The sequence below is a fragment of the Rhinolophus hipposideros genome (assembly GCF_964194185.1).
Source record: "Rhinolophus hipposideros genome assembly, chromosome: X".
NCBI lineage: Eukaryota > Metazoa > Chordata > Mammalia > Chiroptera > Rhinolophidae > Rhinolophus > Rhinolophus hipposideros.
In genome coordinates this window covers 11,400,885-11,426,825 of record NC_138046.1, presented here as the reverse complement: position 1 = coordinate 11,426,825, position 25,941 = coordinate 11,400,885, and the positions used below count along the sequence as shown (strand labels likewise).

At 39.9% G+C, this 25,941-nt stretch overlaps 1 protein-coding gene across 21 annotated transcripts in view; it reads left to right on the top strand.

Moving 5' to 3' along the window:
• Positions 1-5,141: 5,141 nt before the first annotated feature.
• The window catches only part of FMR1 (fragile X messenger ribonucleoprotein 1), a 37,679-nt gene continuing 16,879 nt past the window's right edge, over positions 5,142-25,941 (top strand). For 17 of the 21 annotated variants that reach the window (XM_081043998.1, XM_081043989.1, XM_081043987.1 and 14 more), the window contains exons 1-7: positions 5,182-5,486; positions 15,354-15,406; positions 18,733-18,826; positions 21,319-21,390; positions 21,669-21,817; positions 23,756-23,849; positions 23,935-24,051. In XM_081043998.1, the coding sequence (XP_080900124.1) occupies positions 5,436-5,486; positions 15,354-15,406; positions 18,733-18,826; positions 21,319-21,390; positions 21,669-21,817; positions 23,756-23,849; positions 23,935-24,051 (630 nt within the window). In that variant the 5' untranslated portion in view covers positions 5,182-5,435. Of the gene's footprint in view, positions 5,487-15,353; positions 15,407-18,732; positions 18,827-21,318; positions 21,391-21,668; positions 21,818-23,755; positions 23,850-23,934; positions 24,052-25,941 lie in introns of all 21 variants that reach the window. The other 4 variants (XM_081044003.1, XM_081043996.1, XM_081044005.1 and 1 more) reach the window with 4 other exon arrangements.

Below are 25,941 nucleotides of genomic sequence, written 5' to 3'. Positions count from 1 at the left end.
AAATGTCTAGGAAATATGATAACATAGGTGAAAATCTAGGTGAACTTAGGTTTGATGGTGATTTTCTGGATACGATGCCAATAGTACAATCCATGAAAGAAAAAAACAATTGATAAATAGGACTTTTTTTTTTTTTTAATTAAAAGCCTCTGCTAGTGAATGAAAAGACAAGCCACAGACTGGGAGAAAATATTTGAAAACACAACCTGATAAAGGGCTGGTACCCAAAATATACAAAGAACTATTAAAACTCATCAATAAGAACACAATGTGATATATAGATGGTATATTACAGAATTGTACACTTGAAACCTATGTAACTTTACTAACCATTGTCACCTCAATAAACTTTAATTAAAGAAAAAGAAAACAACCCAATTTAAAAATGGGCAAAAGATCTGAACAGAGACCTTATCAAAGAAGACATACAGATGGCAAATTAGCATATAAAATATGCTCAACATCATAAGTCATTAGGGAGTTGCAAATTAAAGCAACAATGAAAACATTTACTCCAAAACAATGAGATTCCACTACACACGTATTAGAATGGCCAAACTCCAAAACACTGACAACACCAACACAAAATGCTGGTGAGGATGTGGAGCCACAGGAACTCTCATTCACTCACTGCTGGTGGGAATGCAAAGTGCTACAGCCACTTCGGAAGACAGTTTGCAGTTTCTTACAAAACTGAAAATACTCTCACCATACGACCCAGCAATCATGTTCCTTGGAATTTACCAAAGGAATTGAACACTTACGTCCACATAAACGTCACACTAATGTTTACAGCAGCTTTATTTATAATCGACAAAAATGGAAAGCAACCAAAATATCCTTCCATAGGTGAATGGATAAACAAACCATGGTATTCCAGACAACAGAATACTACTCTTCAATAAAAAGAAATGAGATATCAAGTCATGAAAAGACATGGAGGAACCTTGCATGCACACTGCTAAGTGAATGAAGCCAATCTGAAAAGGTTACATACTGCAATGTGATTCCAACTATACGACATTCAGGAAAAGACAAATGTGGAGACAGTACAAACTCAGTGGTTGCCAGGGATGAGGGGGCTGAGCTAATGACTAAATCGGTGGAACACAGAGGATTTTTAGGGTGATGGAACGATTCTGTATGACACTATAATGGTGCATGCATGACATCATGCATTTGTCCCAAACTATATAGTGTACAACACAAAGAGTGAAGCTTAATGTAAACTATGGACTTTACTGTGTTTCCCTGAAAATAAGCCCCAACATGATTTTTCAGGATGACATCCACTGAACATAAGCCCTAATGTGTCTTTTGGAGCAAACCTTAATATAAGACCCGGTCTTGTTTTGGGGGAAGTTAATAACAGTGTATCGGTAGTTAATAACAGTGTATCGATGTTGGCTCCCCAATGATACAAAATTCACCACAGTAATGCAAGACCTTAGTAACAGAGGAAACTCAGAGGGAGGTATCACGGAACTGTTATGGGAACGCTAAACTAGCTTTTCAATTTTCCTGTACATCTAAAACATAAAGACAATTGTTTTTGTGTTTTTTTCTAACATCTAGTTCAAAGGAGAAATCAAAGGGCGGTGAAACTGTCAGAAAAGGTGTCATGAAAGAAGTGAAGCTTTAGCTGGGTCCTAGAGGGTACATAGGAGTTCTAGAATTAGAAAGGACAGGGCATTTCAGTTGGCATTGAGGAGTGAAAAAGACTCAGAGGGCTCAACTTGAGAAGGAGCAGGAAATAACACAGAAGAAATCAATGCAAAGACAGGCAGGGATTTAATCGAAGCTAGGGGCCAAGGCAAGGCCTTGAGCCTACAAGTGCTGAAGCATAAATAGAGGCGTGGCAGCAGACTTGACCCAAGCTGGATCCTCAACACATATTCATTCAATAAATATTGAGTGGGCACCTACTGTGTTCCAAATATGGCAGGTAGCACCGGGGACAAGTAGTGAAAGAAAGAAACAAAAATCTCTGAGCTCCAGTCCTAGTGACAGGAGACAGAACCTGCCTGGTGTTTTCGTGTTTTCAAGAAACAGCAAAGCAGCCAGAATGCCTGGAATGGAATGAAGGAGGGAGGGAAAAGGTAAGATAAAGGAGATAATAGAGGTTGGTGTGTGTAGGGCAGGGAGGCCAGAATAAATAAGGATTTTGACTTTTACCCTAAGGCCTTTAGCGAACAATTGGAGGGTTTTGAGTGGCAGAGTGACTTGACTGACACCTGAATAGGGTCACCCTCTCTTCTGCTTAGAGAATAATGGATAAGAGTGGCTGCAGGGAGACCAGACAAGTTGGTGTCATAATACATGTGAGAGAAGATGGGCGCTTACACCATGGTTTTAGCAGTGCAACCGATGAGCAATACAGTGTGGACTCCGAAAGGATTTGCTGATAGATTAGATGTGAGAGAAAGAGAGGGTCAGAGTGAGTCAGTTCTAGGCCTGAGCAACTAACTCGAAGAAGGGGTTGCCAGTGACTGAGAGAGAGAAGAGTATGGGAGGAGCAGTCTCACAAGCAGGCTTGAGTCCATGTTGGAATTCAGCTGAGCTGTCTCGAAAGGGGCCATTTCAAGAGCTAGAGGTCAGAGCGAGGCTGAGGCTGAGGCTGAAACCCAGATTTAAGTGGACAAGACTAAGTCACAGTACATCCTGGGAGAAAGGATAAGCATGTTGATTCACTGAAGAGTTCCTAAAAATCAACCACTTTATATGTGCCAGAGACGCAAAGGGAAGAAAGACATCTTTCCTGAATGGAAGGAACTCACAGTCCAAAGGGGGAAAAGGAAATACAAGTAAGTGATTCTAGCACGTTAAGCATCATGGTTCAGCTATTCAACACTTACTGAATCCCTGCTCTATGCCAAGCGGTATGGTGAGAAAGCAGGGGCTATGAATAAAGTTGTATAAGAGCACAAAATAAATTCTTGCAAAGGTTCGCAAAGACATTCACAAGGGTTTTCACCAGGGTAACATCAGGGAGTTGGCAGTAACCAGACACCCATCGCTAGGGAAATGTATCAGTAAAATCGATGGAATACTCAGCAGCAGTTGGAAGCAAAAACACAGGTGTACGTGCAGCAATATGGGTTAGCTTCAGAATGTGGTGTTAAGTGCAAAGAGTCGGAAACAGATTTATGGTCCAATACCATCTCTAATTGTAAAAGGCATACACAAAACACTACATGTCTTAAATTATCAAGGATCTATAGCAAACATACTGTAGTTAGTGTCTAGAAAAAGAGTGCGCATGGGGATTGAGAAAGTCAAAGAAAAATAATATAAATATAAAATAATATAGATAAGGCAGGGGTCTTGCAGGGACTGACAATGACAACGTGCTGAGAATTGAGGAGCAAAGTTAATTCAACACGCCATCCGAGGTAAAATAACTATCTAATAGGAATCCAGCTGATAACCCCCAGGAGAAGGGAATTTCTGGGGGGCAGGAAGAGTGTGAAGAGACGCGAAGGCATGAAAGTGCATCGGAGGTTCAGGGAATGGCCTCCGGTTGAGTGCGCCTTGTACTGGTTGTGAAGAGCAATGATATTTGAAAGCCCTGGGTAAAGTGAATGACAGCCTACACGTGGAAGGTTTTATGGTTCTCATCAATGCCCTTCTACTCCATTGGGGTTAAAGATCACGCTGTGCTCCCATCCAGCCTATGATGAGATTTTCTTTCAGCCCTATTGGGGTCTTCACATCTTGTGACTACTCCAGAAACCGGAGTCCAATGGGGCATTCCTGTTTACGGTGGCCTCAAGGAATGTGACCCTTGATCTGCTGCTTTAAAGCTGGAGCTCCTGCAGCAGTTAATACTGCTGCTCTGGCTAGGAATGGGGTGGGAAGGGCACTGGAGGCCCAAGGATGCCTCTCATTCTGGGGCACCTGCCTGGGGCAGTTCACCCTGCCTCCACCAACTCAGTGCTGCCAGTGAACTGTCACTGGTCACATTCCAACTGGAGTCATTTCCCAGCTCTGACCACCCCTCCCCAACCCCAGACTGGGCCCTGTCTCACTGTCATAGGTGTACCTATCCTGCATAGGCCTTATCACAGTTGCAACTCTATATTAACTGTTCTGATCATTTGCTTTATGTCCAGCTAGGCCTCAGGGGTCCAAGTTCAATGCTGACAGTGTTTTTCCTTTTTTTCTTCACCAAGGTCTCACTAGCACTTAACCCAGTGCCCGGCGGTTGTATGGGCTCAAGAAACTTCTCCGTTGGATAGAAGCCTTCACAATGAAACCTAGGTCAAGGTGGATACTGCTGGCTGCAGAAGCAAGAATGAGGAAGAGTTGGGGTTTGTTCTTCTGTGGAGGGTAAAGGGTGAGAGTTGCAAGGAAATAGGTGTCTGAGCCTCTGTCGATGTGCGTGACTGCTATCCACATGCCCATTGCATCCTCTGGTACAGGGTAGGCATAAGTGAAATAGTAGGGAAACTAACTAACTAAATAAACAAGTGTTTAACACATTTTTTACATATGTTAAGCTATGAAACTGAATGGAGGGAAGGGAAGTACATGGATCAGTGCTGGCTCTGAGGCAGGACTAACATTTCCAGAGGTCCGGACACAATTCCATTGCGTGTCAGAGGACACAGGATGTATCCACAGGAAAGCCCACAATGTCTCAGGGGGAGGGAGCGGCGTTACTCTCACCTTCTGTCTCTAAGGGTCACACAGGCCGGGGTCGCAGTGGTTGCCACTGTTACTAGTTCAAAGTCTTGTCTTCTTCAATCTAATTCTTCACCTTTATTCTTGTCCCCCACTCCAGCTGCACCTCAATCAGGCTCTGCCCCAGTTAAAAAGAAAAAAAAAACACAAAAACCCTCCAAACCAAGCCAGCCAGGACTCAGATAAATGAATGCACTTGATCTTTATGGGAGGCCCTTTCCCACGCCTCCCCTTGCAGGTCTACAGGGATCGGCACTCTAGCCCTCGCCTGGCGACACCAGGCGGCCTGACCTCTGCCAGCAGGTACGACCTGTCGCCGCCCTTCCCGCCTTCCCGCCCTCCGCTAAGTCTGCGCACGCCAAGCCCGCGCGCCTTACGTTGGGCCCGGCCCCTTAGCCGATTATGAGCAGCGCGCATGCGTGCGCTCCAGGGCCCGCGCGGAGAGAGAGGGCGGGGCCGAGGGGCCGAACCCGCGGGGGGAGGGGCGGCGTCGGTCACGTGATGCGGTTTCACTGTTTACACGCGGAGCGGCTGGAGCGTTCGGCCTCAGTCAGGCGCTCGGCTCCGTTTCGGTTTCACTTCCGGTGAAGGGCCGCCTCGGAGCGGGCGTTGAGCCGACGGCGAGCGCAGGCGGAGGCAGTGACCGCGGCGCCGCTACCGGGGGGCGTGCGGTAGCGCGGCGGCTGGGCCTCGAGCGCCCGCAGCCCACCTCTCGGGGGCGGGCTCCCGGCGCCAGCAGGGCTGTCGAGAAGATGGAGGAGCTGGTGGTAGAAGTGCGGGGCTCCAATGGCGCTTTCTACAAGGTACTTGGCTCCAGGGCCGGCCCCATCTTCGCCCTTCTTTCCCTCCCTTTTCTTCTCGGCCTCGTACGGAGGCAGGCCTGGGGCCCTCTTCCCGAGCGCCGCACCCGCGGTCCAGGGCGCGCTAGGTGGGATGTTGTTTGGGAGGGAAGGACCGGACTTGGGGCCTGCAGAAAGCCCCTCGAGCTCCGCTGCCTCTCCTACAAGAGGCCCTGGCGCCTATCGGAATGAGAAGCGGCAAGGAGAAGAGGGTGCCCTTTCGGGGGACGATCCCTGCCAGGCAGAGCTGGGGATGGGCAAGGGCCGGCGGCAGGTACGCGATCGAGATCCCGGCGGGAAGGGCCGGTATCCGCGCGAAGTGACGGCAACGGCTTATTTCTCTTTTCCTAAATATTCTCTCCCAGTGGGTTCCAGGCCTGACGTGTGGGTAGTTGCCGAGGAGCGGGGGGCGCTTCCGTCGAGCCGCCTCCTGCCTTGCACAGAGGGTTTGAGATCTCCTTTGGCTTCTGTTTTCCGGTCCAGCATTGAGACTTCGGAGAGCTCCCCTGTTCTGGGCAAGGGGTTTGAAGAAAGAGTAGTAAGAAGCTGTAGTCAGTACCAAATCACAATGGCAACTGATTTTTAGTGCCCTCTCTTTGTGGATTTCAGAAGAGATTTTTTAGATCCAAAACTTTTCGGAAGATACTTATCCTAGTAATGCTTTAAAGAAGTTGGCAATCTTCAATGTTCTCGGCCCCCTCCCTTGTTATAAATGTGGACAAATTCAGGAAAACAGATGCTTCAGCATCTAAAATCATTAGCAACTCTGCTACTTAAAAAACAAAATGTTAACCCTCCAAAGACCTGAATATATGGTATCAAACTTCAGGAAATTAACTAAATGTTACTACTAGGGAATTTTTTAAAGTGAGTGGAAACAATTGTTTTGTACTCTAAGTACTTCACTGTCTTCCCTGAATGTGCAGTGTTGCAGTGGACTGTATTGTTGGGGTTTTAAATAGGCGTACATGGTTTACTGTGGGTTTTTCTTTTTTAAGTTACACCACTGCAGATCAACTAATAGATTACATTTTTAGAAGGAGGATTAAAAATATTTTGACCTATCGGCACTGCGTCTGTTGGTACATACCATAGATCTACTAATCTATAAATTCTCATTTCCTCTTCAATATCCCTCTATAACTTCAGCAAGTATTATCTCACTTTACTACAGTCTTTTATCAATAAAAGATGCATATGGAAGGAAGCATGCAAATTAGCTATTGCCATTGTCCGACACAATTCTTAACATTATTATGGGATCACTTAAACATTGCAGATGAGACCCCTTTCGCTAAAGGAAAGTAACAAAAATTGACTTACTAACTATATATGTATTTACCAATTTTATGGAAGTATTTACAAATTAATATATTTCGTAAGTGAGTGAAGCATGTATATGTAAACTGTACCATACATTTAGCAAAAAGATAAAAACCTTTCACTGTAAAAGGAGGAGGAGATAATCCAGCATTTATGTTCTTAACACTCTCGCCAACATAAAATTGTTCCAGTGGACTCGGCAGTTAAAATTTTGATTGCGTTTATTTCAGTGATTTATAATTTCTGCTGGTTAAGTTTGCATAGAATTATTCTGGTTCCAAGACTGGTAGTTTTGCTCACTAGATTTGTGACACTATTAATCAATATGAGCGGGGCTAATGTTTGAACAGTATTCTAATCTATGACATTAGCTTAGATCGCAGGCCACTATGTATCTTTTAGTAGAGTGTGCTTGCTATAGAGTAACAAGCAGCATAGCCTGATCTGAAGGATGTATTGTTCTCCAGCAACCTATGTTTGCTCCCATGATTTTCCTTGCAAACTGATTAGAAAATAACAAATGCCCTCTATCTTTGCCACTAGTCCTCCCTTTTTGTTTTTTAACAAAGTTGCTTAATGTAAAGGTGAATAAAAAATAAATGGGTTGTCTTGTAGTTCCTTGGGGCTGGGGGGAAGTGAAACTTGAACAAATGTGCTTAAAGAAATTGCTGTTATGTTTATTTAATTCGGCTTGTTTTTAAGAAAATCTCAAATGGTCTGTATTGGTGGAAAAATAGTTTCTCTAATGAAGAAGGATTAAAATTTTATAAGACTCAAACTATTGCTGAGTTGCAAAAGTAAACTGAGTTGCTTGTCCAGTGGGATGGATAGAAAAGGTGAGAAATAAAGACCAATAAAAAAATGAACTATTATGAAGAAATGTTACATTTATTAAAAACAAGGAACTTGGTTCCTCAAATTCATAGAAAAGCTTTTAAACACTAAACAACTCAAACGGCTTCAGTATAATTGAATTCAGACTTTGATTTGCCTGACAGAACCACCATATTGCAAATGACTATTCTCCATCTTCTGAGCACATGGTCACCCTTGCAATATACACTGGATAGAGTATATGCTGGCAACAGTTGGATTGTTTCTCTAAAAAATAACTCAAGCTCAGGATTCAGAATTAACAGAACCATAAAACCTGAACCCTAAAACTTTAACAACTCATTTCTATTTTTCCCTCTGGTGTTTATTCTTTAAAACTTGTAAATTAAATTTAGTAATTGTCAGAGGCACTACTATCGGACTTAAGTATTTCTTTGACTTAGAAAAAGGTAGCGTGTACAACTTATAGAGCCTTATGTTATTTAAGGCATGAAGACACTGGAATTACACCCCACAAAATCTTCACAAAACATTTCCTAAACAAATACTGTTAAAGCAAGGTCTTTCTTCTAGGGCCATCTGCCTAAAATAGTATAGTAGGTTTTTGTTTGTTTTTGATTGCGAGTTTTCATATGTTGAGAATGGTAATAAATTAACTCCATTTTAGATCTAGAATGTCATTCCAATACTCATAGATTCCTGGGTTTTGTACACTAGGATGAAAATTATTAAAGATGGATAAATCGTATGTTGGAAACACAAGATACACCTTTTCATTTTCTGAAAATATGCTACCTGATATGTAACATGGATAAATATAATAAATTGCATTCTTATTTTTAGAATATATTTCACTGTGTTTTATGTTTTTAACTTTGGGATCTGAGGACACACTTTAATTTGGTTAGTAGTAGTATGGAACTGGTAGCTAAATAACGACAAAATGTACAATCAGGACGAAATTGTTTTAATGACGACTCAAGTGGCCCAACATGTCAGCTACATAGCCTGCTAGAAATCACTGTTTCACTGTTTTTACTACAAATAAACTTGCGTAAGGCACTCTTCATGTTTCTGCTCAAGTCTCTAGATCTAACTTTGCATACAGGTGTTATTACTGTACTTCGAGTAAGTGAATTGTTCAGGTCAACCACATTTTTTTTCTTCCCCAAATCTAAATGACCTTTTTAGTGTTTAGTATCTTTGTGGAAGCAACATTTTCCCCCTTTAAACTGTGCGATTTCCAACTTCACACTCACCCATTCTGAAAACCTCCAAATGATTCATTAAATACAAAGATTAGTGGTTTAATAATTGGGTTTCTGATTACTGCCCACTATGGGAATGTGCTTCCTGAGATGACTACACATGATTATGATAACTGTTAACAGGTTTTCCTAGGAGTTTTCTAGGTGCCAGGCACTGTTCTGGGCATTTTCTCTCTTTTAAAGTATTTAATCCTCTCCCACAATCCTGAGGTACTGTCATTATTCCCATTTTATAGGTGAGGACGTAGACGGACAGACAGATTAGGTAAGTGCTAGTAAGCATCGGATCTGGGGTTTGAGATCAGGTAGTCTGACTTCCTGAAATGATGAAATTTAGCTTGAAGAAATGAATTGGATTTGATTTCCTGCCCATTTTTCGATTTCATTGTAATCTTTTATTATTATAACTGCTTTAGCGTTCTGTAAATATAGTTGCAAAGGTTACGTTACCATTTTTTAATGTTGATACAAAGATGTTGAGAAATATTCAGCTTGTATCAGCTTTCTTTTTATTAACTCTTGCACTTTGACACATTACGTTGTAATTCTTCATATGGATGTCTGTTAAGGAAAGGTAAAGTGAGAAATCTTTGACAATGCTATGAAATTTGCTTTTCTTACGTTGGGAGCACATCAAAACTAAAGTATGCAAAAGTTAGATTACATACACACAGGAAAATGTGTAACTCATTTAACATTATTCTCTCTGCACTTATGTGTTGTCTTTGGTTCAGGGTGAATCAGAAAGAGGTCATTTGTTTCAGAATTTGTGGCAAATGCCCAAGTGAAGTCAAGTATTCCTGGACGTGTGCTGTGGTTGGAACACTTGTTGATGAGGTTTATTGTACTTTTCCCTTTTTGTTGTTCATTCTCTTATGTTGTTAGTGCCCACATACAAAAGGTGACAAAGCGATAACCCGCTTTGCATATGAGGCTTTGGGTTTGAATCGTATTTTATCACATTTCATGTGTCCCTATCCTCTACCTCTTACAGGTTTTCTTTAGGAGGGTTATTTTGCAGTGCTCGAAGTTTTCTGTAATGAGAATTACATTGCATTACATGCTCTCTTCAGTGATAATGTAGTGGACGTGTTTAGTGGTGGTCAGAGGCTTATATTGAAATTTCTCCACACAATAAGCTCTCTTGTGACCAGCAATTCATATCTGTGAGAGAGTTTACTAAAATAAGGAGTGGGGAGAGTAAGAGTTCACCCAAATAGGGATGGACTTCCTTTTCAGTTTCATCAATCCTGGTAATGGAATGCTTGAATTGGATTTCTAGTCATTACACACTTTGGTAAGTATGATTTTATGATTGCCTCTTTGGCCCAGTTGCCAGTAAGTTGCAGATCCCATAATGATTTTTTGGTTTCCTTTTTATTCCCCCTGATAAGGACCCTTTGTCTTTAGCTGCACTTTAGCACCTTTCTCAGACCCCACATGTTTTCCTCACTTTTTTTTTTCCCTTCTCAGAGTCTAAATAACCTTTTAGAGGTTGTTTAGGAAACAGCCTTTTTTTTTTTTTGAGGAAACAGCCATTTCTTTTTCTATCCCAATTTTTAAATCTTTTTAAAAGTGTGCTTTTGTTGATGTGTAATTTTCTCAAATGCCAGAGCACTTATGGTTCTGCACGTTTTATAAAGTATGCCTCTCTTCTACTTCACCTCTCAGACCTTCACTAGACATGTGTGATTTCATTAAATTGCTCACAACCTTAGAAGGCAGGTGCAGTCCCCCTGCACCCATCTGTCACTGGCAGATGAGGAATCGGAGGCCCAGAGAACACTTTTTGGAGAGTCCCATAGTTATGATGTGGTAGAACCATGATGTTGGACCTAGGTCTCATTCACTGCAAAACTCTTAACTGCTACGTTTACTGACTCTTACGAGAGCTCTCGCTCTCATTCAGTCCAGTGAATTCGTTCAGACCCACTGCGTCTCCCTTCTGTGGTAACCTCTCAGTACCCCGTCCCCAAACACCAACTTTGCTTGATGTAGATGGGTAGCGATCACAATAAAATGTAGTTCTCCAGGTTGGTGGCGGGGTACTCTGGAGGTGGCCAGGGAAGACAGGGCGTGAGTGGTGGGGTACAGGAGGGGCAGAGCCAAAAGGAGGGTTTTTGGCGAAAGTATAACGAGAAGCAGGGAGATGGGGGCCTTGCTGAAAGTGGCAGTTTGGTAAAAGGCCTTGGAAGTCATAGGAGGCCTTTGTCCTTGGTGTGAGTGTGGGCCAGAAGCAACTGATGAGTTTCATTTATTATACTGATTACATGCCTTCTGTATTCACTTAATATGCAAACAGTGACCCAAAAAATGACTGCTTTTGGAACAGTCGTGCAAGGGTCCATATACTGATAAGCCTCATTAACTGTAAGGCAGTGACCCTGGTAGGCTGTGAGGATTACTCAAACCATTTCTGACACTACATCCACAATTGCTTTCAGAGCCTTTGAAAGCTTTTTTTTTTTTTTTTTAATAGTCACGACAGTTGTAGTTCTTCCTCCTTTGGGGCATTTTGATTTTAGGAAGTAGGCAAATGTGACAAATGACTGAATAAACTGAGCAATAACTCTTGGCAAATAGAAAAAATACAGAGGGTGCCAAAAAATGTGCACACATTTTAAGAAAGGAAAAAAACAGCATTAATATATAGAAGATCAATACAAGTCACATTTGGCTTCTGCAATGACAAGAGGTACTCAAAGTGGTTACCATCAGCATCCAGACACTTCTGATTACGGTGCTTGAACAACGCTGACCAAAGTGTTAACAGCTCTTAGAATGTGTATACATTTCTTTGGCGCCCCTAGTATGTATAGCAATGAAGTCATGAGAGTGACTTTCACAGTGCTTTTAATGTGGGTTTGAAAACAGTCCCCGACATTTGCAAACGTTTTCAATCAGTGTCGTCCAGTGGAACATTCCACGATGACGGAAATTGTCTTTCTGTACACTGGCCACTACAGGGGGCATCATGCTGTGTGTGGCTACTGAGAGCTTGAAATGTGGCAAGAGTGACTGGGAGACTGATTTTTGACTTCACTTAATGCAACTAATTTAAATATAAATAGTCACATATGACCAGTGGCTGCTATGGTGGATAGCACAAGTTTAGACAAGGGCAATAGTGTTGGAAAGACACCTGATTGAATGAGAACAGTTCTCCACACAGCTGTAACAAAGACTCTTAGCTAACTAAAGGGCTTGACATTTTCAGCATATGATATACAGTAAGGAACTAATATTAATTATAGTTAACCTTTGAACAACACAGGGTTTGGGGGTCCCATACTCCCCCACACACACACCGTGCAGCCGAAAATTCGCCTATAACTTTTGACTCCCCCAAAACTTAGTTGCCCCTTGGTATCCACAGGAGGTTGGTTCCAGGACCCCCGCGGATACCACATCCCCCAGATGCTCAAGTTTAAAGTTGTGTAGATCGATGCCTACAGTTGGCTCTCTGCATCCCCAAACTGTCAACCTTGGGTCGACAACAGTACAGGTATTTAGTGGGGGGAAAAATCCACGTGTCAGTGGACATGCACAGTTCAAACCCATGTTGTTCAAGGGTCAGCTGTACCGCCAAGACATGCAAAGATAAACTTTAGACAAGGATGAAGACTGAAGCAATGCCCTTCTTGATAAATAAGAGGTCACCTCCTAATAGGAGCCTTAATCTAATCCCAACCCCCAAAAGCAGATTGGTAATTTGGTATTAGCCATGATGTGAAGAGAGCAATGGGGGAGGTCTGTTCGTCCCATTCTCCATAGTTGTGGACACTTAACTTGATAAAACGAAGAGCCACCAGTTCCTGCAGTTTTATCCCAAAATCAAGCCTTTCTGCTCCTAAAGTAATAGTGAGACAAACGGCCTCTTAGAGCACTGGGGCATGCACCCTTATTAAAGCTAGTATAGTCTGAACCATCATGGTCAGTATTGAACTAGAGTCCTCAAAATATGCTGTAGAAAATGTTTGTGATTTAACTGTATGAGGAAAACTAAGCAAGATCAAAATGATAGGAAGCAAATGGATTTCCCCCTGTTCAAACCAGCAACTATACAGATGTATACACATGTTTAACTTAAAATGATAATTTAGCCATCGTCGGTATCGCAGAACACCTGAATTCCATTATAATCCACCTCAGTCTTACAAGGAAACTTCCTTTAGCATAGCTTTGCTTTTATTTGTTGAAGCACAATTGCAGAAGTTTGGTGTCTCTTTATGTAGCTTTGATATACATTTCCCAGGGCCCTGCCTCACCTGCCATTGCTTTTCTTAGAAGCAGCTAACTAATACGTGACTGTTATGTTGTAATTTGATATTTTGGGAAGTTTCAGTTTGTAAAAAAATTCTTTAACTTCAGACTTTTAGAGACGTTTTTATTTACCGAGATATTTACATTGGAATCATTTGTTTAACGCTTTTATTGGGCACCTACGATATGCCAGAAATGGTGTCAGTTAGTCAGAAGACGTAAGTTAAAGAACAGTCTTAATCCAAACTATGTATCTTCCCAATATCCAAAATCATCAGAATTTACTACCGTGTTTTCTTCTAACAGTTTCCTAGTTCTGGCGCTTACATTGACATCTCTGATGCACTTTTCTGTTGATTTTTGTACATGGTATGAGGTTAAGGTCAACATTTATTCTTGCATGTGGACATCCAGTTGTCTCAGCACCATTGATTGAAGACACTATGCTTTTTCACATTGACTTATAGTGTCTTCCTTGTCCACAATAGATTCTTTCTACCACACCCCTTTTTCTCCAGGTGTAAGACTTTATTCCTGGCGTGCCTCCCCATTCTCTACTCCCTTTTGTGGGGCTAATTCTCTCAACCTTTAAAGTCTTCCCTGATCAGCATACCATCCCTGTCACACACACATACTTTTCCTCCAAGGCTGGGATAGGAACCCCTTAGGTAATAACCCACTTCCTAACTATTCCTTGGGTTCTTAGTCAGTAGGTGCTCTGAAGTCCAACCATAAATCAAATAAGACCTGTCACCCACCCTCAAGAAGTTTCCTTTTAGTGGGAAAATAGGCAACCGTAAATGCAGTGAGGTAACTTTATAGTAGGGATAAGCATAGGCTGCACTAAGAATGCAGAGGACAGAATTTAACCTAGTCTTCTGGGTTTTCTCATACATAGGAGGTGACATCTGAAATGAAACCTCAAAGACCAGTAGGCAATAGCTGGGTGAAAAGAGGGGAAGGACAGTGGGAAAGAAGGGATAGCCTTTAGGAGGAGAGGCCCGCGTATTTTAGCGCTGCTGGATCACCCCCTCCAAGGATGGGAAAGATGAAGCTTGGTGAGAGGAGGAGGTGGGGCCAAGTCACGAAGGGTCTTTTATAGCCTACGTGGCAGGTAGGGAGAAACCATAGAAGGACAGAAACGTGTACAGGACAGATTCGAGTAAGAAGTTGAAATCTCTCAAGTCATTTTCAAATGAATTAAGATATAAAGCCCCTTGGGTTCCTTTGTGCTTTAGCCTGCTCCTCTAATTGTCAAAACAAAAGCAAAACCTCCTTTTCTGCACCTGTTAAAAACTTAATTTTATAGAATTACAGACAGCTTGCTGATTAAAGAATTCTCAGTAATTAGCTATTATTTTGTTATGTCTCCCTACAGATTACTAGCGATTGCGTCATCAGATTTAAAAGATTTAAATCTCTGTTCTTTATATTACTGCTTTTTTCTCCAAGTGACCGTGAGATTGAGAATTTAATTAAACTCTGGTAATTGGACTTTTATTGTGTTTCCCGGAAAATAAGATCTAGCCAGACCATCAGCTCTAATGCGTCTTTTGGAACAAAATTAATATATGACCCAGTATTATATTATATTATATTATGTTATATTATATTATATTATATTATATTATACCCGGTCTTATTTTACTCTAAGTATATTTTAGTGTACTTGTATATACATAGATTTGTGATTATATTTAGTCATTTATGATATACTCCTAAAATTTGATTAAGGAGGAAAAGGTAGGTAACAGCAGATCTGTAGTGGCTGGCGTGTGGGTCTGGAACAAGCTTCTTAGTTTCCAATAATTCTAGCCTAAAGTATACCACCAGCTTTGCACTCACCACCTGCATTGTAATTTTCAACATACTTGTCTCCCTCTCTTCTCCTCCCTCTCCCCCTCTTCTATTAGCTGCTGAACTCAGGAGTGATTTTTTTCATGTTTTAACTAACCAGTATGCCTGGGGCCTAGCTCATAGTAGGTGGCTAAATACAGGTGTGATTCGTGCATGAGTGAGCCTCACAAAATGACAAACTTGCATCTGAAGCTCCATTCTACTCTTAAATAAAATGGTATCTCTGTAAAATTTATAAACAAATGATCTTGAAGCTTAGAAGTTAATTTAACTTTATTTTTTACAGGCTTTTGTAAAGGATGTTCATGAAGATTCAATAACAGTTGCATTTGAAAACAAGTAAGTGTCTTGATATAATTTTAGTGTTTCGGTTCTTTAATATTTTACGCTAATTATTCTTTTTACTCCTCATTTTAAAAATTCAAGTCTGGTTTGAGTGTTTTTCAGGAATGGATCGTCATGTTACTGACCAGGAAGTTCCTGAACAACTCAGTAGTAAACCAGTGGACAGTGTTCTGCTAATCACCTCACAGATCCCTTTTGTTTAATCTTGATCCTTGCATCTCAGTTTCCTTGAATGTGAAGAAAGAAATCAGATTCTTCTGTATCAGTAACTGAGAGTTTGGATAGGAATATTTGTAATTGTTAAAAGATGAAAATGAATGGATTTCCAGGTGTTTGGTAAAATCAATGTGAGTTTTGTAATATTAAATCGAAATTCAATGGTGTTTGTTTTCTAGTATATTTCAGAGGAAATAGTCATATTTACCTATTAACTTGTTTTTGATCTGTTTCATGTATTTATCATCAATAATAGTGGTAACTGTTCTTTTCTGCTTTCTTCTGCTAGATGAGTAAATAAAAAGACTTACAGGCCTAGGGACATGAGCTACATGAAGTCATCAATAATACAGAAGTTAACTTTTTTGGAGGGGGCAGAGCAGTCTCTTGACTAAATTTTTTGAATTCTAATAGAGGCTATTCTCAGAATAGCCATTCAGGATCCATAGTACGTATAAACTCCTTAGCCAAAGTATACACGTGGTCATGATCTTAGGATTTTACTGAACTCTGAAGAATGGTCAACAATTACAATGTTTTGGCTTTTATGTGCCAAGAGAACTAATAGTATATGAAAAGCAGATTGCAAATCTAGAGAGAGAAGAAAGAGATTAGCAGTTACCTAGGACTGTGGGGGTGGTGGGGGTCGGGGGACGAGGAACCATAGCTAGAGTATAGGACTTCTTTTGGAGGTGATGAGAATGTTCAAAAATTGACTGGTAATGGTTGCACGTATCTGTGAATATACTTAAAACCATTAAATTATACATATACTTAAATGAATGGATTATATCGTATGTGAATTGTATCTCAAGAAATCTGTTAAAATATAGTACTGTGTTTCCCCGAAAATAAGACCTAGCCAGATAATCAGCTCTAATGCGTCTTTTGGAGCAAAAATTAATATACGACCGGGTCTTATAGTGAAATAATATAGTAAAATAATAATAATATAGTAAAATAAGACCCGGTCATACATTAATTTTTGCTCCAAAACATGTGTTAGAGCTGATTGTCCAGATAGGTCTTATTTTCGGGAAACACGGTAGTATCTGACCCAGACTTACTGTAATTAGACTGTTCTCAGATTCTTTTAGCTATCAACAGGACAAAGTATTCTCTGGTGCGTAAAACACATATAAGGGGACAGAGATGAAAGGATTTAGAATATCCCGCCCTATTCTCAGCTCTAGACTAATAATCTCAGTCCAAATTATAGTTTGAGTGATCGAATACCTTTCTCTGAATACAAAGAGCCAGAAGTTCCAGAATCTGCCTCGCCGATGTTTTACTATCCATGGTTATACACTGGAAAACAGCATCACACCTCTCACAGGGGAATCTTTGATGGCTTGGAGGGTAATTTTTTGTCTTGTAATTGTGCTCTTCACTGCTTGTTCCCATCACTAGGTAAACACTGTTTCCCATAAAAGGAGAGTTATCTTTGTTTGCCACTCTTAGTTTCTCCTGTAGTCCTTAATCTAGAGTATTAAGCAAACAGTCATTTCCTTGGTATTTAAGAATGTGTCTAGTTTGCACACTCATTTCTCAGATCACTTCCCTTTTGTTTGCAATCAGATTTCTCCTACAAACTTAGAATGAATATATTTTTGGACCTCCTGAGTCTCTCGTGTACCATAGCTGTGTAATAGTTTCTCTTCAAGCTCTCTGCCATCCCTGGAATTTGAAATAGATCAACTGTTTTTCCTTGTGTTCTTGGAGTATATTTGAGATTGAATGCTGGGTTTGAGCACATCACCAGGATTTGATCGGTCCCTACCAAAGCAGACTTTTGGCCTTTCCTTCTGTTTCTTTTCTGTTTTTCTGTTTAAAAAAAGACACAACAAACTAATATTGCATAAAACTTGAGACTGTATTTCCCCTTTCAACCATACAGGAACTCCTGTTGCTATAATACCAAATTATTTTAGATACTTTGTTTTTACCTTCCATATTTCACATTTTTTAAATAAAGAATTTGAATTTTTGTCTTTGTATACTTAAGACTTAAAATAATTCTTCCTTCTTTGGAACCAAAAAAAAATATTACTATTTCCTTTAGAAATCAAATTTAGCAATGAATTTGTAACATGTTAAAGTCACTATTTTTCAGTAAGTATAAAAAAGCTTTCCTGAAGTAGACAATTTTTTATTGTTTTATAGTTTTCAAGTGTGTACAATAATTCAGACAAAGGGTTCAATCAAATATATGCCCTAATCAGATTTCCACAAATTATGACTTAATTACCTACCCTTCTCTTATATAATAGCTCTCCTTTAAAAAAAAAAAAAAACATTTAGTACTTTTCTCAATAAGTGACTGCTCCAGCAGTTGAATCCTCCAATGTTTTTGCAAAGTTTGTCTTTTAATATTTTATATCATCATGGTTATAAAAGAATGATTGGGTGTTTTTCAAAATTGTTCCGTATCATTTATTTTAACTTAAAAAACATAGGCACCTTACTGAACTCCTATAGGCTGTCTCCATTGGGTTTCTGTGGTTTAGGAGACCCCACCAGGCCAGTGCATCAGCAGCCAGCTATCCTTGGCAAGAACTGACCACCTCGTGGGATCTAAAATTTAAAGGGGGAAAAGTGAGTTGTGAATTGCTAATGTGCTGACTGCCCCATTTTGCTTGGGAATTAGAGGGCATTTCAGACCAGTTTCTGTGGTCATTGGAATGGGGTTAAAATTCCTTTGCAAGTCAAAGTCTGGTGATGGACATGACTAACACTGACTGACTCTAACATTTAATTTGAGCATCAAAGGAAATGGCTGTTGTGACCTTACGTTTAGAACTTGTAGAGGTTGAAATTATTGGGGGAAAAAGACTTGTTTGGAAAATTGTAATGTTGATCTGTTGTATTTAGTGAAATAGCCCGGCTAGAACGACCAAGGTGTTGTGCTGCATGCAGACTTCGTTGACATGTCTCTCTATTGCCATGATGCCCCACTCTGCAAAACACTGATAGTTTTAAAGCATTTGCTTCTTGAAACTAGAAAAGCAGAGGGTCACGCTTAACCAAAAGTTCATGGCAGCATGGTCATTATTTCCATTAAACCGAAAAGCATGTTAAATAATTGTGTGTTTGCTTATTTGCAGCTGGCAGCCTGAGAGGCAGATTCCATTTCATGATGTGAGATTCCCACCACCCGTAGGTTATAATAAAGATATAAATGAAAGTGATGAAGTTGAGGTAAGTTTCGAGTTACTAAGCCCGGAAGGAGTGGGGGCATTTAATTTGCCTGTGCCTTTTGTACCCTTTGTCTGTAACACTATTTCAGCCACCTTAAGGATGTTAGCTGTGCTGGACATGTGCTTTTTGACTGAGCCATCTTAATAATGATTTGAAATAATGCATGATGTTAAAATGTGACTGCCTGAGAAGCACTCCGGGCACATCTGTCTTTAAAGTCACCACTGAAATTCTTTGCCCACTAGTATTCCTTTGCCCACTTCCCTCAATCTCTGAATCTTTGGATGAGGAATGTTAGTCTGACAAAGGAGAGAACCTCATGGCTTATAACAGAATGTGATCCTAGAATTTCTTTAAGTAGTAGTAAATCCTCCTGGTATATTTTTAAAAAGCCACCTGCAAGTTTTCGTATTTGCCCACAGAGGTAAAACACCTGCTGATGTGCCATTGATGTTTTTGACCAAAAGGTGTTATGAAGATGTAACACATTCACAAAAGCGTTGTGTTTGGGATTTCTCTAGCCACTGAAAATTGGGGGAGCGGGACTTAGGGCACTTGGAGTCGGCTCTATGTTGTATCCTCCCCTTTCACACACTCCATTTTAAGCTTCTTTTTTTTCTCCATAATGCCTTGTTAGTAGTTGCAACTTCAGAACATTTATAGCGTGCAGACAGCAGCTAAGTAGACATTTGTAAAGTGTCCTAGATCTTTGAATTCTTATTTTGTATGCTAGGTACAGACAGTGCAGTGAAACAGAAGAGCCCCCCTGCCTTTGATGAGGTCACATTCTAGTGAGGATAGCTATGGCCGGTGTAAGTCCTAGAAAGAAAAAAACTGTAAGAGAATGGAGGTGAGGTAGGGGCAATAGTGCTGTTTTAGAGAGTGCTCAGGAACCGTCTCTGGATGTCCAGGCCCGTGTTCTTTGCACTACACTTTTAAAGTAGAAATAGGGTAAAGTACTATTGATTTACCGAAAATGTACTCACTACCTACTAGGTGTAAAGAATTGGGCTTGGTTTTGTGAGGGATCCCAAACACTGTTTATGCTTGAGGACCTTTCACTGTCCCCTTCCTCTAGGAGACTACAAGCTTCCTGAAGCTTTGGTCTGTCTATATCAGGAGTGCTCGGAATAGTGTTTGAATAGATAAAGGGAACTTTTTTAAATTGAGTCACATGACAGGTGGGGACCAATGAGACCCTATTGCTAGGGTGACCTCACTGTACTGCCTAACAATAATACGTAACTGAGGTTATTGCTCTGGCTAGAACAGAGTTAAAAGGGATTGATGATGGCAAGAGGAAAAGGTAGGTTAAACTAAGTTGTATGTAGTTACTGTATTATATAACCATGGAGTTAGGTTATAAAAAAGAGGCAAGACGTCAGGTGTTTTGGTCTGTCTATATCAGGAATACTCATAATAGTGATGGGTAAAGGGGACTTTTTACCCCCAACTTAGTCACATGACAGGTGGGGACCACTCACTCTGTTGCCAGAATGACCTCATCATATTACATAACAATTGCCAGGTTATTTCTCTGACCAGAGCACAGTTGGAAAGGAGTTATGGTGGTAGGAGCGAAAGGTAGGTTGGGTTAAGTTGTATTTAGTTGTTGTGTTGTATAACTATTAACTTCAGTTGTAAAAGGGAGACGATAGTTGGAGCCTTGACTTTCTTACTAGTGTTAGGCTCTGTAACCCTCTCTCTCTCTTCTGTCTTCTCCCCATCCCCCTTGTCTTTCTGCTTCTGACTATTTGTTTCCCTCTCCATGTATACTTTGTTGTCTCTTTTCCTATTAACCTTGATTTGCTCGTGTCTTCACAAAAGGTTCCATGCTGTACATCGCAAGTGAACTTTGAAGTGGTCATGAGAGAGACTGGGTAGAAGAACTGATCCACAGTGTGTGAGAGCAGGAAGGTGGTATCTGGGGGCTTGGCTAGCGTGGAGTTGTCCATTTTAGTGGAGAGTGGACAGGAGACCAGAGAGGAACCAAACATCTCTCCACTTAGTCCCCAGGAGACATAATGCCAGAGTGGTGTCCTTAGTGGGCTGAGTGGTCAGTGGCCTTACCCACTTAGTGATCCTGGCAGTAGGCCAGGATCAGTAATTTCCAGTTATCGGCCTATTAGAATAAAACAAAAACACGTTTGTATAGTTTTAGATACATTTTCTTAGCTCTCAAAGTACCCAGGGAAACTATGCCCAGGTTTATGAACAACTTTTCTCGAGTATTCATATCATATTCAGAGTACTAATTATTACTGAAGTAGAACAGAGAAATAGGAAAGCACTTTTTACAGGCTCTCCTGGGTAATCATGTAGTTTCTGATTAAGTATGTCTAGCTGTAGGGGTATAATCTGGTTTAAGGATACCGCATATGGGTTTGAAAGACACCTACGGTCATTTTTACGAAATTTTCCTCGATGTCTGATAATCTATAGATTTCTGAATGATGTTAATCATGAAATATTCTGTTGTAATTTTTGTGTAGGTTTATTCCAGAGCAAATGAGAAAGAGCCTTGCTGTTGGTGGTTAGCTAAAGTGAGGATGATAAAGGGTGAGGTAGGAAAATGCAAATTTAATTTTTTTTTTCTTATACTATTTCCCTTTTCTAAACCCAGGTGTACTACATTTCAGTCTGGATTTCTGTTTTAAAAGTAATATGTGACTTGAGTCATTAAAATGTTTTCTCTACGTGCTCAGTATGTTTCGTGTTAGTTGATCAAATATGGGGTGTGTTTTTTTCCCTCTAGCGAATTAAAAAAGAACTAAATAGGTGTAGCTTATTGATCTTACTTGAAACACCTTGACCAGGAATGACTTTTATTCATTTCTCTCAGTTTTACGTGATAGAATATGCAGCATGTGACGCCACTTACAATGAAATCGTCACAGTTGAGCGTCTTCGGTCAGTGAATCCCAACAAACCTGCCACAAAAGATACTTTCCACAAAATCAAACTGGACGTGCCAGAAGACTTACGCCAGATGTAAGTTGGTATACAGGAAACAGCTGTGAACTTAACAGATGATATGCAATTAGTTTAAAAGAATATAGATTTTAAAATAATAAAAATCAGTTTTTAAATTCAGTTAAAGTGATTTGTGAAAATAAAAAAAAAAAACCCAAAACTGTATTTAGCTTTTTCCAGTAATATAATTAAGCCAGCATCACACGTGTTTAAACTTACTGGACTAGATACACAGCTAATATACGAAGTATGATCAAACAATATGGTGAATGTTTAAATAAAAAATGTATTACAGTAAAAGACACATTGCCATTAATCCCCGTCAACTTCGAACACACTTATCTCATAGTTCTTGCCACCTTCTGAAGCAGTTCTGGAAGTCCTCTTTCGTGAGTGTCTTTAGTTGTGCTGTCGTGGCTGCCTTGATGTCCTGAATCATTTTGACTTTGGGGAAGAGCCAGAAGTCACATGGTGTCAGATCTGGTGCATAAGGTGTATGAGGACACACTGTAATGTTTTTGTTTGACAAAATTTGCCATATCAGAAGTGATGTGTGACACAGAGCGTTATCATGATGGAGGATGATGTATGGCACACTTTAAAAACGTGCGTTCTTTCAGCCTTACCTCACACCTGACTGCACCAAACAAGTTGAAACTTGTTACCCACTGTTCGACATGCCGCTTCCTATATTGAAGATTCCCACCTTTCCATTGGATGGCACTCGGCAGCAGGATTCACCGTATTTTTTTTATCACAACAGAAGGTCTCCATGTCACACATTCCTTCTGGTATGCCAATTTCTGTCAAATAAAAACATTACCTTGTGTCCTCATCCACCTTATACCGGATCTGGCACCATGAGACTTCTGGCACTTCCCCAAAGTCAAAATGACCGTGAAAGGTAAACTTTTTGAATAGATTCAGGACATTGAGGCAGCCACAATAGCGCAACTAAAGACATAAAAGAGGACTTCCAGAACTGCTTCAGAAAGTGGCAAGAACGATGGGATAAGTGTGTTCAAAGCGAGGGGGAGTATTTTGAGGGGGATTAATGGCCATGTGTCTTTTGCTGTAATAATTTTTTTATTTAAACATTCACTATATTTTGTGATCACACCTTGTATATTTGTTTTCTAAAATAAACTAACTTTACATAATTTTTAAGATTTTGAAACAGTAATACACATTTTCTGTTATAAGTCACAAATCAAATTCTAGACAATGAAGATTACTCCAGGTTTTTTCCCTTTAGCCAATGTTTTCAGATACATATGTAATAAGTTTAGAGCAACAGAAATTTCAAAAGGTTATGTCTCTTGCAATTCTTGATCTGCAGTAATGCTTAAAGACTTTTTTAGATAAGAGATTTTTTTTTAAAGATTTCTTCAAGGGGATATAGTAAGCTGGATTTGGACATGTTGCACTTTAAATAAACATCAGCTTAGAGTTCAAAATACATAGGAATTTTGCTTTTTGATTGTAGAGATTGCATAGGCATGTACATTTTTGTGTCTTGTGATTCATTTCTATTTCCCTCTGTCCCTTAAATTGGTCAGAAGTTTTTCTCTAGAAAAGAAACAACAGTCGGACATCTTGTAGCTATCCCCCAAAGTTTTCAGCAGTTGACACAAGAAAACTTCTGAATTACATGTCACTGAAATGAGGAAGCCTGCAGAGGAAAGTGGCTCCCCTAAATATGTCACCTTTGCTAGACTGACTCCATCCGTAATCCCTTAAGAGCATAACTTGTTTTTTTCCTTTCTCTGTAATCTCAAATGCTTCATTGAGCTGAGTATTTCAGAGATACACAGCAAAGGAACTAAACTTTTAAGTGGATATAGCATATGTTGCATTGCTCAAGTTTAATGTGAATCTACAAGTCTCTTTGCATATGTTTATGCCAGTAGTTGGTAATCATTCATCTTAACTTCACAGTGGATATTTTATTTCCAGGTGTGCCAAAGAATCGGCACATAAGGACTTTAAAAAGGCAGTTGGTGCCTTCTCTGTAACTTATGATCCAGAAAATTTTCAGCTTGTCGTTTTGGTGAGTGTTGCTGAGTTACCTGTTTTGGTGTATTTCATTTAGGGCATTTGCTTTGATAATAATGGTGTCAATTTATAACTTTTAGTCTATCAATGAAGTCACCTCAAAGCGAGCACACATGCTGATTGACATGCACTTTCGGAGTCTGCGCACTAAGCTGTCCCTGATACTGAGAAATGAAGAGGCCAGTAAGCAACTAGAGGTATGTGGCTTTCCCTCGTGCTGCTTGTAAGGCTATCTAGAAATGATAACTGTTCAGTTACAAAACTTAAATGTGGACAGGTCGTCCTTTATTTGTTGTTTCTTAGTAATTCCTTATATTCTATATTTAAAAAATTAAATTGTACACAGCATAGTCGTACTAAAGTTTTCGTGCCTGAGGTTTTAGAATTAAGTGGCAGTTATGTATATTAAGGAACTTCCGGTCAACTCGCTTTTACTAGAAGTTTGTCAAAGCTGCTAATAAAATGAGGCAATGCTTCTTCCATATAACATGTTATCATTAAAGTACTAGAGAGTATTTAAATATCTAATCATATTCCTTTCATTATGTATGTTTATCTCTGTTTAAAAGGGTATAGAACTTCTTCATTCTAATTGGTTGTCACTCTTTAAAACTCCTGTCTTCAGATTCCTGCCAGAGGCTATTTCCCTAACTTACTATTTCGTCTCTTAAGGTGCATTTTATCTACTTTTATTAATCCTCCCAATAATTTCCATCACCATACATTTGTTTCCATTGATAACAATCTGGTACTTCCATCCATTACCATAGAAACTAGATGGACTTGAGGTTAATGTGCCAACTGAAGTATAGTACGGTCAGATCCCAGAGTTCCTCCTCATTATCCATTTCATTAGAGGGAAAAGACAGTGCAGTTGAAATAGCAAAGTGAAACAGGAGTTCCAAACTACGTTTTAAGAGAAAAGGTAGTCAAGGCTGTATTCTTGTAAAACCCTTCCAACTTGATGTGCGATTGCTGAACTCTTAGCAGGAGAGGAGACATTCTTATCTCCTTTTGCTGTATCTCCTTTTGCTACTTTGTTTTTCTTATGGCCATGGAGGTCTGTGGAATTGTTTTTGACTCTCATTCTCTCTTGATGTCCCTCTGTTCACAAGTTTGTGGTTTCTTGAGCGATTCTCTCCTAACTTTCAGGCCAGAACAGCCTCCTTACTTCCATTGTGAGTATTATGGAAATATACTCATATGCCTCCTCTTAAACATCTAATTCTTAAATGATCTGTTATACCTTTGGCTTAACATGTATCAGTGAATTAGCACTGAAAAGAATGAACCAGGTGAAAGAATGAACCAGGACTCAAAAAACATGACTTTAAAAAAGTCCTAGGAATATTTGATACACTTTGTTACTCTAACCTACAAAAAAGAATATTATATTTTTAAAATTACATACAGTAGTTACACTCATTCATTCAAATTGTCAGGTGTGTTGAATAATGAGAAACTAGTATGCATGCCTATCTTTCCTCACTACTAATATTAAAGAGATCCACATATTCAGATAAGAAACTTCCATTTTTCAACATGAGCCACTAATATGTTTGGTTTTCATTAATGGCATGCTAGAACTAAATATTAAATTGTGATAATACTGTTTAAAGAGAATGATTATCCACAAGTTTTGGGTGTCAGTTGAACTTCATTCAGTCATCACTGAATATTCAAAAGAATTCATGGCACTTGTGGATCCAGGTCACAAGGTCTTACAGACTCTGGTCTCATTTGAGGTTGCAGGCTCATATGTGCGATAAGCTGTAACCCTTTGACATTCTGTGATCACTCAGTCTAATCACTATGCCAACCATTTGTATGATTCCTTTCCTCAGGTTGGGGGCTGGGGTGGGAGGATGTCATTTTAATGTCATCACTTCATCAGAGGGATGTCTAGACCATAGTATCTAGTGATGAGTTCTACAAATGGCACTGTTTCCAGGAAAAAAAAGTCTACATACCGATATCCTTTAATAAAAATGAAGTGAATACAATTTTCTGTAGAGACGGTACGTAAATTTTTTTCTTTTTTAGTTAAATAACATCGAGTCTGTCAGGCCCAGTGAGCTGGTTTTTAT